The sequence below is a fragment of the Ceratosolen solmsi genome, unplaced genomic scaffold, assembly GCF_000503995.2.
Source record: "Ceratosolen solmsi marchali unplaced genomic scaffold, CerSol_1.0 scaffold31, whole genome shotgun sequence".
Classification (NCBI taxonomy): Eukaryota; Metazoa; Arthropoda; class Insecta; order Hymenoptera; family Agaonidae; genus Ceratosolen; species Ceratosolen solmsi.
The window spans coordinates 1,121,733-1,135,383 of NW_011948432.1; the positions used below are offsets into that span (position 1 = coordinate 1,121,733).

Below are 13,651 nucleotides of genomic sequence, written 5' to 3' on the forward strand. Positions count from 1 at the left end.
GTATTTAGAGTTACGATGATGATGAAAATTAATTTCCAAGCCGAAAAAATAATTAATTTAGGGTTAGTGTAATATAGTAAGCAACAGGTGTATGCACGACTCCTAGGAGATTACTAAATTCATTAGCATAAGTACGTCCTTACACGATAGAAAATCTAATCGAGAGCATTCATCTCTATAAAAATTGCAGCATACATAATAAGGATCATCGAAAAGAACGAATTGTGGTTATAAATGAATTTTATGGATGTTCGGTAATACCATTACACATCTCAACGTCATGTGCATAAAAAGTTTTAATGCAACTATTCAATACCGTATACGTTCTATTTCATTTTATACAACTTTGCACTTTCGAGGATTGTAAAATAAGAGGAAACCCTCGTCGTGTGAAGCAGCACAAGAGGGAATCTGCGCGAGCATGCGCATTCGGCGTTGATATCGATTGACGTTAGAACACTTGTTGCAGAAAGGACGTGAGGTACAAGCAAGACATGAGCTTCTCGTTGCTTAGTGTTCATGTATATACATGCGAATAGTGTATAAAATAAAAGAGACTTACTTACTACTTTGACTTTCCGCAGCCAAGGTCTAGAGGTTATTGGCTATTACTATTGGTTTACAGAGCTTTAGGGATACCTGTATGTGTCTAACAAGATCACTTTTTAAATATTTCCCAGACATTTTTCTTCAACTATAGGCATAAAATGTTTGTGTATTTTATTGCATTAAGAGCATGAGACATTAAAAATTACATCATATTTATTGATCCGCTTAAATGATAGTTTTCAAAAACTATCGTTACAGAACAGTACGTTATAGGACAGCAAAGATTTTCTATAACTTTTTTAACAAACGATTTCTATTGTATGAACCTCGGCTATATAATGAGTATTTCAGTTTTTTTTTTATTAATTTTTTTTTTATATAAATTTATAGTATTTCTATCATTATAACTACGTATACGTTTAAAGATATAAATTACTCATGTCATACAAATACTATTTTCTTTGTCTCGGAGAAGACAATGTAGGATTTTTTATAATGAAAATATAATACGTTAGTATAAAGTTTATTAAGGAATAAAATTTTCAAAAGAGATAATTTTTTTCTAAAGTTATTTTTTTTTAGTTTGCGTATTCCGTACTTTTTAATAGTATTTTTTAAATTAAATTTTATGATTAGTTAAAACTTAAATTATTTATCAGTTTAAAAGATTTATCATCACGTAAAAGTATCAAAATTGTATAATCCGAAAACGTTTGGCATATAGTAACAAAGGCCATATTTAACTTTCGAATATTAATATGAGTAATAACAATAAATTACTTTTAATTATCCTTACATATCTCTTAAAAATTGAAATAACATCTCACGTATTTCTACGTGTATACGACCTTTTTATCAAAGTATTTTTGGTACTTCGCTCGTTTTGTCATACATTATATAATTATTCATTTCTTTTCCCACCCATCATAAATACTTTTAAATTAATTAAATTGTCGATAAATAAGGATTCATTTTATAATTCAATATAGCTTGCTTTAGTTAATAATTCTTTTTTTTTTTAATATTATAAAATATACCAATTTCTTATGTTTTCTTACTTATTTTTATTAAATTCTTACCTACAAAAGAAAAATAAAGTATACTACGTTAATGTATACCTTAAAAAAAATTTTTATACTAAAATTCCTGTAATTTATTTCATATAAATTCATTCTTAATCATAATGCATTTCTATCAATATTAATGAACTATTGCATTTAATAGATATGTCTACACGTATGCATTTATATTTTACTGTTTTAATTTAATATTATCATTATAAAACATGTTTAATAGAAAAATTTGAAAATTTAGTGTACTGTGAAAGTATACTCATGCAAGTGCAGCCAAACGTGCTATAATAAATATAGAAACTCTATACTAATTTACTGTATTTAATAAATATATTCCAATTGTAAAATTCAAACACGTTAAGTGTAGTAATTGAGATGAAATTTTATAATTTTTTTTATAATAAATGAAATTACATCATTATTGTATATATAATAATTGGAATGTAGTAAATAGAAAAATTATAGAAAGAAAGTAATCCTTAATGCAGTATTGTAATAAATAAATTAATATTTTGTAATATTTTATTGAATAATCCTGTATGCCTGGGAACATTAATAAAAGTTGATGATGTAGTAAATCTTTTAATATTTATGAATATTTTCTTGCAAATATTTATTTTTCTTACAATAAAACTTATAATAAGATTGCATATATTGTATTTATTACAATAGCTCAATTATTTTTTGTTGAATAAATTACATTTATCATTATTAATTGATACTGAACTATCGGTGTTACACTATTCTTCATAAAAATATTATACATTATAGTTTATTTTTGTTTTTTTTTCAGATATTAACGATATTTCTTGTAATTAGGAATAATATATTTATGAATTATAAATGCAAGTAATATTATTCTTGCATTCTTTAATCAGTAAAATAATGTACTACAGTTTCGTGAATTAATTTTAACAAATAACAATATATAAATTAATTAAATTGTTTTTCAATAACTTTTATAAATATAGATACTATCACTATGACTCTTGAAGGGAAACATATATATATTATATATAAATGATACACGTAAATTGCAATTGTTTCAAATTAAATTACTTGTGTGATATATATTTCAGTTTATAATTTCTTATATATATATATATATATATATATATATATATATATATTTTTTTAAACACAATAAGATATTATATAATAAAAATTTCAATGTAATTCAATGTAAATATATAAATATGAATGACTGTGTTACTTTGTGTACAAGCACTTTGTGTACTTTACGTACAACTTTGTGTACATCTATTTATAAAAATGTAAATATAAATAATCTTTGAATGAAAGTTGAACTACTAGCCTCATCTATTTGTCATTTGTCATTTGTCATTTTTTTTTTAATTTTACTTTTATGAAATATAAACAAATGCATTGAAAACATAAACACACTTTCAGATTAAATTATTTTATTACTGTTTTTCGTTTTATAAATAAAAAAGTTATATGCCACATATCAATGGCAAAAAATAAATTAATTAATTAATTATTAGAGATTATATATAATTATATTATTATAATTAATATTGTTAATTCGATTTTGAATCATATCGTTGCTAAAAATAAAAACTCTTCAGTAGGAAACATTATAGACTTATCATGCGTTTATGTATTAAATAATAATAAAAAAAAGAACTTTAGTTTTATTCGCAGCAATTATTTATCTTTTCTTGTTTGATATAATATTATTCGCGTATATAACTTGACAATTAAATGTAATTTATGAGAAAACGTGTAAATTCAAGATTCAAGATCTTTACATAACATTTTCAATCAATTTTATTAGATAGAAGAGTAATTTTTTATTAATATTATGCAGCACTCTATTTATTGAGCACGCACACAAATATCTTCTGACGAAATTCAAACGAAAATTACTTCTATGATCGTAGTTAAATTAGTTCTGATTCTTATATTCAATTTTAAGAATGTTATGCACTTTTATTATTGCATTATTTCTAAACGGCTAAAAGCATTGTATTTAATAATATATTACTTTTCACAATATCTTAATTTTAATATTATTCAAATTAATTCTAAATAAATAATTATACGTAAATTTACTAAAATCTAAAAAATGAAAAAATGTTCAATTGTCAAATCATTGATAACTGGAAGATTAATATGTTAGTAAAATATCAATCGAATGTGTTACAGCTATAAGAAATATAAAAAAATCAAATAATTTTTTATATTTCCAAATTTCATTAAATTCAGAACAAATATTATAGATATCAACGGTACTTTAAAAATAGATTTTATATCTATAATATGAATATATATATATATATATGAGTATATACATAAGTATGCACATAAGTATATACACGACTAAATAATAGTAATTCTTGCATTTGTCATCAAGAAATAAGTTTTAATTAGAGTAAAAGTAATTGGAAAAGAATATTTACAAAATTTATTGATCTGTTTTGTATTAAAACTAAGTAATATTAATATTAAAGATTTAAAACTAAAAAAAAAAAAATGAAATACTTGTTGAAATTATCTTAATATGTACAACTTCTACAAACAGAAATCAAGTTATTTTAGATGTATCATTTTATTTCAATATTACACTTCTCATTATTGCTTGTGAGTTATAGAAACATAAATGAGGCAGTGCTTAAACTGCAATTTATCTTATAGCAACTATTACGTTCTACTTTCTACACAGATATTTTAACACTGTACAGATCACACACTACAATGTCATAGTTTATAAATCTATTGAAAATAAAATTTTAATCGGGGATCAGATTGGCTATGTTATAATTTCTATTTGAATAAATTAATATTGCAGTACAAGAGAAAACAAAAATTATGCAATATATATACTTTTATACTGAATTTTGATTGCACATAGCAAACTTCCTAATACCGGTAATAATTACATAATAATTTCATGCAATTTTATTGAAGAAATAAAACGATTATTCATACACACACCATTTACGATTTCTTATTAATCTAACATTTAAACTATCTTATTTTTCATTCTTTTGTATTATATTAGATGAATATAATTTTAAATGTATATGATGTGTATTTATGTATAAATGTTTATATATATATATATATATATATCCAGTGAATTTATCCAGTATAATTTAGTATAACATAAACATACTTGTATAAGAAAATGAAAAACAGCTTAATTTAAATATCATATTTTAAAAGCTAGGCTATTATAAATATTGGATAGTAGTTAATAATGAAATGGCACTGCAAATATAAATTTTATTGAAACGTGTTATTAAAAATTTTGGATAAAAAATTAAAAGCTGAATTTTTATGTAATTGTATGTTTGTAAAGAGATTCGAATTACTTTATTGATACTTAATATAAAATGGTATACTAACATAATGTTAATTAAATAGATTAATATCATTTCTTAAATATATTTATTAATAAACAAATAAAAATACTTTCAATCAAATATTAAAATAAACTTACAGTACGTTATAATAAATGGAACATTTATAATTGAAAATATCCATTATGTCGAATAATTTGAATATTAAATATTTTATACACATATCTATCATTAGACGTATTAATAAAACATTTTTTATTCATATTTATTCATTACTTTTTATAATATGCTATCAAAAAGTATACATAAAACTAATATATGTACGATATAAAATGCATATATATCTATTAAAAGCATTTATAAAAAGTTATAATAAATTTATTTTTAATTTCAAATAAAGCTAAAAGAAGTGTTTGATAATTAATTTGAATTTTAATTGCTTGAATCAAAACTATTTGAAAAAAAATACCTTTTAATAATCCAGAACAGGATAAATGAAGATAAGTATCGATTACTTTGTTACGATTACTATGTTTTACGTACAAACGATTTTACTTCTAATGTTTCAAAAGTTTTACTTATAATTATAATATATCGTATAAAAAATAAATATCTCATTCTATTAAAAGTCTATATTACAAATGGATCGCATATTTATCATATATTCTTTCATCAAGTCGATAGAATAAAAGTTCGTTAAAATGAAATAGAATTAAATAAAAGTTCGTTGACCAGAAGTGGAGGTACGTGAAAGATATTTATTTCTATAAAATAACAAAATATTATTTGTTTTTTCATTTTCAGTTTTCTACAATGATAAATTGTTATTGTACGTTCAATTTCATTAACTGAGCAAAAGGCTATGAACTTTATATTATCACGCAGTTGATTAGTTTTGCACAATTTGCATAATTTCGTATTATACACGATTAGAAATAAATCAGAGTATAAATGAAGCAAATCTAAATAATTTATGAATGATATAATAAAAAATGTAGAAATAAAATAATGATGGCATTATTTAATATTAATCGTGGCCTTCTTGTAAATAGCATATTCAGAAGTATTTAAAACATGTCAATGACTTAATAATATATGTATTTTGCTTAAATAACATTGCTATGTGTAGAATCTGCAGAATCTGAATATTATTATATCATTGATACTAATAAAGTTTGGAGCTATTTTAAATTCGAAATTTTAATGAGTGTTAATTAAAAATATACAATTTCTATAATTAACTAATTAATAATTTCTTCGTTCCATTATCTTTATGTATATAATTAATTAAATAATGTAAAGAAAAATTAATTGTAATAATCAGTCACAGCTTGTGTTGTAATTTCTTCTGAACGATATCAATAAAATGATGTTATTTTTGTTATACAATTAATAATATTTACTGCATCTGGTGTAAAACCAAATTTCAGATGTACATAAATAATTCATTTGATTATGTAAATTTAATTTTTTCTTTAAACTCAATTTACACATCGTTTATTTTAATTTTAATAACAATTTTAATTTACGTTGCTTTTTAAAGTCCCCTTATCATTAAAGAGCATAAGGTTACGATATTGTTTTTATGTACAGACGATTTGTATCGTGTACATACTAAAAATGGTTATGTAAAATTCTAATTTGGGGTTATGTAAAATTCTAATTTGGGGTTATGCTTAATCGTTGCATGGAGTGCCGTGAAAGTCCATATGTATTTAAAAAAATTATATTATTAATTATTTTTTTATATCTGATTATTATACAAAAATGCCAGTTATTTGTAATGTTATAGATTGTGGCAAACCTGCCACATTAAAAGTAATTAATTAAAAAACCAAATTCTTTACGTATGTATAAAACATGTGGAAATAAATAAGATTTTTATGCTTTGTGTTTATAGAGACCAAAAACGGGAGATGCTTTGTGTAAGGAATGTTTTTTTTTTGCATTTGAAACAGAAATACATGTTACAATAGTAAAGGCAAATTTGTTTAAACATGGATATAAAGTTGCAATTGGTGCTTCTGGTGGAAAAGATTCTACCGTGCTCGCCTATGTGTTGAAACTCTTGAACGAACGTTATAATTATGGATTGGATTTATTTTTATTATCTATTGACGAAGGTATTACTGGATATAGAGACGATAGTCTTGAAACTGTGAAGCAAAATAGAGATGATTATCAGATGCCTCTGAAAATATTATCGTATAAAGATTTATACGGTTGGACTATGGATGAAATTGTTGCTCAAATAGGGCATAAAAATAATTGTACTTTCTGTGGTGTCTTTCGAAGACAGGCATTAGATAGAGGAGCTCAAATGTTAAACGCTGATATGATTGTCACTGGGCATAATGCCGATGATGTTGCAGAAACTGTCATAATGAATGTCTTAAGAGGAGATGTGGCAAGATTGTCTAGATGTACAAACATCATCACTGTCTGTATTATTAAGTAGATATAATTGTAATAAACATAAATAAGAAAATTTTAATAATTTTTAGGAGGGAGAAGGTACTATCCCTCGTTGTAAACCATTGAAATATGTGTACGAAAAGGAAATTGTTATGTATGCTCATTATAAAGGATTGGTCTACTTTTCAACAGAATGTATATATTCGCCAAATGCATATAGAGGATATACTAGGGAATATATCAAAGAAATTGAAAGGATTAGACCATCTTGTATACTTGATATCATTCATTCAGGTACTTAACTTCTAAAATTGTCTAAAATAGAATTAGTAATAATTTTAATTTTATTCTTGTTATATTATGTAGGTGAAATAATGGTACTAAAGAAGTCTGTTAAAATTCCTAAACGAGGGACATGCACTCGTTGCGGATTTGTAGCGAGTCAAGAAATATGCAAAGCATGTGTTTTACTTGAAGGTTTAAATACAGGTATGCCAAAACTAGGAATTGGAAAATCTAATAAAGCTAGAAAAATTATGGGACTCAAAGTAAATGATGGATCAGAAAATAAAACTAAAGAAAAAGGACATAAAACAGAAAGTAAGAGAAAAATTAAAAGAGAAAATAAAAAAAAATCAACTTGCGAAGAAGGGTGTGCATCAGATTGTAAATCAAAAAATTATGAATCAACATTGGCTGATGATATTGATGTTTCACGCTTATCGTTAGAAGAAAATAGTACTGAAGAACAAAAAGCTAGCACCGTTGAAGACTTCTTATTTTCAATATTAAACGAATCATCTGATGAAGAAATTTCGGATATTCAAATTAAGCCCAAGAAGGAAAAAATAGAATGTAAATGTCCACCAAGATTAAGAGTAAATACTAAATCTAAGCAACTAGATGTAATAAATGATACAGATTCTAGTTCAGATGATGACATATTTGACTTTGAGGCTTTTGTAAAATTATTAGGAATAAATAATTCATCTGTTTTAGACAAAGAAACTGAATCAGCATTAATAAATGATGCACTAAGTAATACCTCCGATAAGCAATTAATCTCCAATACTGAACTTCAAAATCCAAGTTCACGACCATTCGAACAATTGCATAGTACTAATGAGTCATTGCCATTATCATCAACTGTATTATCCGATTATTTAGATGCCGACAGACCGCAGTTATCGTCATCGTTGATGCAAGAAAGTCAGTGTTCCAAATTATTATCAACAGATAATATAAATAATGTACAGTCGTTATTAAAAACAGAAACATCCCAACACTCATCATCACAATTAATCAATTGCTTAGAGAATATTGAGCAATTGAATTTATCCAATGAACTACCAAGTATAGTAAAAGCAAATCCAAAGAAACTAAAACCTTCTTTAACATTACCTCAAATGATGTACAAAGCTAAAAATAATTTAGATTTTTAAGATTAAACTTTATACATACAATACAATAAATATAAATTACGTTTGTTAAAACGTTAAAATTTTTCGTTGTTTTTATTTGTTATCTCTTCGCAAAATTTTTTAAATATTATAAAATCAGTAAATCTTGTTACTTTTCAAGGAAAGAAAACAGGATTTGTTTGAGTAACAGTTTCTCGACAAATCGGGCAGGTTGAAGTGTAATTCATAGAACAGTCTATACACAGGCAAACATGACCACATGGTAGTAAGATAATTTCTTGTGGATTTGTCATACAAATCACACACAATTGATCACGACTAAGATTTGTCTCTCGTATCCTTTGCCTTCTCTCTTTACGAGATTGTTCTAAAGATTTGCGCAATTCGTTAGCTAATTTTTGTTTTTCTTTATCTTTTAAATAACGTCTTACTAGAATACCAGCAATAAATAATCCAATTGTACCAAATATTAAACATAACCATCTACAATAATAATTTATATGAGAATAACTGTTTTTAATAATAATTCAGACTATTACTCAACTATTTACTTATAAACTTTTCTCTGATCGTCCAATTTCCGAAGCAATGAACTTATTGACATAGTCGTAAGATAATAAGATGTGCCATCCCCTGGCGGTTGTAAAACTAAAGAGTTGTGATTAGATGAGGATTTTGTTAATTCACCTATTACAGTTATGATCGACCCTTCCTTTAACATTTCTTCCGTTGTCTGTAAGCCTCTTTGTCTATGTCCTAAAAATACACCTCATTATTATCAATTCGACGATTTACTTAACTTAACAATTATAAATATTTTCACCTGTAAAAAATCCCCATACATAATCGACAAAGCTAGGAGCACTAGCTTCAAATATATCTGAAATGGTTTCCAAATCCAAAACTTCAGCTGCCAATGAATTAGTTACTTCAATTTCGTGTTTCCCTCTTTTAATTACAAATGGTACACAATTATAGACTTCTTGCATCGTATGTTCCTGATCTGACCTACATACAGTAATTATTTATAAAGTTCATTATATAATTAAAAATCCAATAGCTACGATTAAATACAAAAGAACAAATTAATATTTTTAGGTTATTTAGAAATATACCAATATCCGGATGATGTTCTAACGACAAGATGCTCTTTTAAAGTTAGTTTATGAATAACACCAGTAATAACTTTATTGTGTATACCATAAATTGGTGTATCGATTGATTGAACGGCTCCTCTAATTGCAACATATTTAATTTTATTATCTTTATTTTGTTCTACAATATTTATTAAGTTATTATTAACTTCATAAAACTCAGCACCCTAGATAGAAATGAAATTTCATACAATACTTTTACATTGATAAACCTTACAATATACATATATTTAAATGTATTACTCACTTTAACTGCATTTATTGATCTATTACAATAAAAATGTTGCTTTAAACAAATTCCAAATATTATACTATCAATGCCCAAAGCAATAAATTCACTCAAGTATTCCATGATTATTTTAACATTTTTAAATAATAAAATTGAAATTAATTTCTATTTTCTGACAATACAAGTTTTATTGTTAACTCTTTCATCTTAAATCTTCTTTCTTCATTTTCAATTTTCTTCTGTACAGACATACAATTTTAGGCTTTCATATCTTTAGTAATAGTACCAATTAATTTAGATATTGATTATTCAATAAACAAAATGAAAATTTCATTTAATTTTGTAATGCTGCATAAGCTTGCAATTAAATAAATCTATAGAGAATTGACTGCAATATATAATTCTGTATCGATAGAGCGTATTTAAGATAAGAGTTCATCTTATAGTTTATAAAGTTAACACTAGAATGCAGAATATGTTCGGATTGTTTTTGAAATTAATTAAATTGGAATTGAATTTTCACAATGAATACTATTATGATGCTTATATCCCATACATCATATAAATCTAATATTATAATACGAAGAATAAAGAGGAGGAATTTATTTGGAAATTATTTTGGAAATTTCGCACATGAATCATTTTCTATTAATTAACAGATTTCAATATTTTCAACAAATTTTCTTAATATTGATAATATTATAATATTGACAATTCATAAAAGAATTCATCAAGAAAAATCTTGATCCCAAACTCATTTCAAGATTGCTTGGAAAGCTATTAAAACGGCAAATAAATGTGAAATTGAACTATGAACTTGAAATAAATTCTATCGTATTTGAACAAAATACAATTTTTAATGTTAAATTAATGATACAAATTTTTAGAAATATTTTTAAAATATTAATAAATTTAGATAAGTAATTTAAAATCAATTAAAATAACTTGTGAAATAAGTTTTTAAGCGATATTACTAGTTTCTCGTTTGTCACTAGAAATTTAGAAATTATTGATATTGCTCAATTTTTACGATTAGGTTTTTTTTTTTTTTTTTTTTTTTTTTTTTTTTTTTTTAATATTTTTCATATTAATTAATTTTATAGATAAAATACATTATATTAATAAATAATCGAGAGGCTTATTTTATCGTATTAGCGTTCAAAATATAATTTAACATTATCTTATGAAACTGTAATAGCTTTATAATAGTTATGGTCCAGATTAACTTATGAATTTAGAATATAAAATTAAATGTGGACTAAGTTTAATATGAATTAATTATTAAATTGTCTTTCGATTATTGAAAACAGTTGTTAACGTTATAGAATCATTTTATCAATATAAATGCGAATAAGTTTTTGATATATCGATTGGGTAACATTCAATCAATCGAGTCGAACTGAATATGTAATTTATAATAATTATTATTTTGAATTGCATTAGAAAGCGAAGGTCATGGCTTATTGATGTTTATCAAATAATGTTTAATAAGTAAATACATTATTGAAATATATTATATTAAATTTTCTTATATTAATTATTATGATTAATTATAATATATATACACGCGCGCGCGCACACATTAATACATCTATCTTTATTTTAAAATATTTAAGCTAATTTTAATAAACTGTGTGCTGGTTCAATATTATATATATTTGTTTACTTAACTTTTCATTAATAACGAAATTCGTAATATTTTTATTTAAAGAATTAAATAAAATAATTTTCTCAATATTCCAAGTAAAATATATAATTTTAATGCATTATCATTTTTACTTTTTATTTTTAATAACGATTTTTATAACTTCAAATTGTAATATAAAATAACAATGAATACAATGTCAAAATTCAAAGTATAGTTATCAATATTTAATATTTTTAATATTAATATCTTGTTCATTCTAAAATCATGTGAAAAAAAAATGTAAATATACTATATTGAATAATATGAATTTTAAAAACTATTAAAAATTATACTTATATTCGACCCTCAAATTTGTTGTGATAACACGTGGGATGAGATTAGTCACTCATTATATAACTTTTGTTTACATTCATTATTTTTTAAGAAACTGAATTAAAAATGAGTTTACTAGTGTTTCATATTTTCAGAAATATTTCAGTATATTAATAGAAACATCAAAGATTTTCAATAAAAATCAATCAGTGAAACGAAATATATTTGATTTTCTGTGCGATGAAGCGAAAATTTCTAAAGTAAAGAGTAAACATAATATTTTTTTGTTTTTTTTTTTTATAGCCAATTAATCGTTTTATTTTCTATTTTTTTTTTTTTTTTTTTTTTTTTACTTTAAGTCTAGAAATATGCTTTTTATTGTCTATTTTATAATTAAATGGCGTATCATTAAATTGCGAATTATTCAATCATTAATATATCAATATATTCATAAATTATATAAATGATCGGTTTCTAAAATTCACTATTCATAGTACAATTTATGCAAAGAAAAAAAAATATTTTCCAATTTGTAAAATTTAAAATCTATTATTTTAATTAAAAGCAGTAAATGATATTAATAAAAATCTTAAAAATCAGCAAAAAAAAAAAAAAAAATTATAATCTTTAATTAAATTTCATTAAATCATATAGTATATCACTTATTTAACGCTATTTATTGGAATTGTGAAATATTTTTGCTTAAAATAACCTCTTTAAAATAGTTGGGTATTAAAATTTAAATATAACCGAATCGTTCGAATTTGATAGCCAATTTTAAATATATAATATAGCCGTATAAACTGAAATTATTATAAATTATGGCCATTATAATTGGTTCCAAATTCTTCAAACAATGATATATACATCTGATTTGTTATAAAATATTTTCATATTGATATATTAGCTTTTATTTGGAAACTGTTCAAAGCTACTTTATCAGAACAGAACACTCTGGAAACTTCAACAACTTGATTTATTGATAAGCTTTCGGGTTTAAAGGTATATATAGTCTAAGAAGTTACTGGTAATGTAATATCTACACGTTTAGGTAATTCAAGTTATTATTTAATTTTTATTCACATAATCGTATCAAATGCTAATAAATTATATAAGAATTATTCTAACTTGTTACGTCTTAAATGTAAATTGTATATCTGTTAAGTTATTATAACTGATATCATTATTAACACTTGAGAATACTATTATTCCATTTTATATTCACTATCAAAATTCATTGTTAGTCAAAAAAAAAAAAAAAAAAAAAAAAAAAAAAAAATTTTTATTTACACACGTACGTATGCCATTTAATATAATTATCAGGAATATTCATATGTGATGAAATACGAGCATTTTCACTGTATAAGACAGTTGTTCCTGTTTGTACTAGAATTACAACCATAAAATATTTATTAGTACAATATTAGCGAATTATAATACGTATAGTAATATCATAGGTATTATTTTATTTTGAAAAGAATCATTATCTAAAGTTTTTAATTATATAATTGTTCATAAAGTATT

The 13,651-nt window shown here is 23.5% G+C and overlaps 2 protein-coding genes across 2 annotated transcripts; one reads left to right on the plus strand and one right to left on the minus strand.

The window, feature by feature from the left end:
- The first annotated feature begins 6,684 nt into the window (after positions 1–6,684).
- Ctu1 (Cytosolic thiouridylase subunit 1) lies at positions 6,685–8,825 on the plus strand. Its single transcript, XM_011502171.1, has 4 exons — positions 6,685–6,766; positions 6,849–7,388; positions 7,453–7,657; positions 7,730–8,825. The coding sequence occupies exons 1-4, from the start codon at positions 6,716–6,718 to the stop codon at positions 8,803–8,805; spliced, it is 1,872 nt and encodes a 623-aa protein (XP_011500473.1). The 5' UTR covers positions 6,685–6,715; the 3' UTR covers positions 8,806–8,825.
- Positions 8,826–8,861: 36 nt separating this feature from the next.
- On the minus strand, positions 8,862–10,505 carry Mul1 (mitochondrial E3 ubiquitin protein ligase 1). Its single transcript, XM_011502173.1, has 5 exons — positions 10,186–10,505; positions 9,900–10,105; positions 9,608–9,792; positions 9,336–9,540; positions 8,862–9,267 (listed from the first exon to the last, which is right to left on the minus strand). The coding sequence occupies exons 1-5, from the start codon at positions 10,288–10,290 to the stop codon at positions 8,940–8,942; spliced, it is 1,029 nt and encodes a 342-aa protein (XP_011500475.1). The 5' UTR covers positions 10,291–10,505; the 3' UTR covers positions 8,862–8,939.
- Between the last annotated feature and the right edge of the window lie 3,146 nt (positions 10,506–13,651).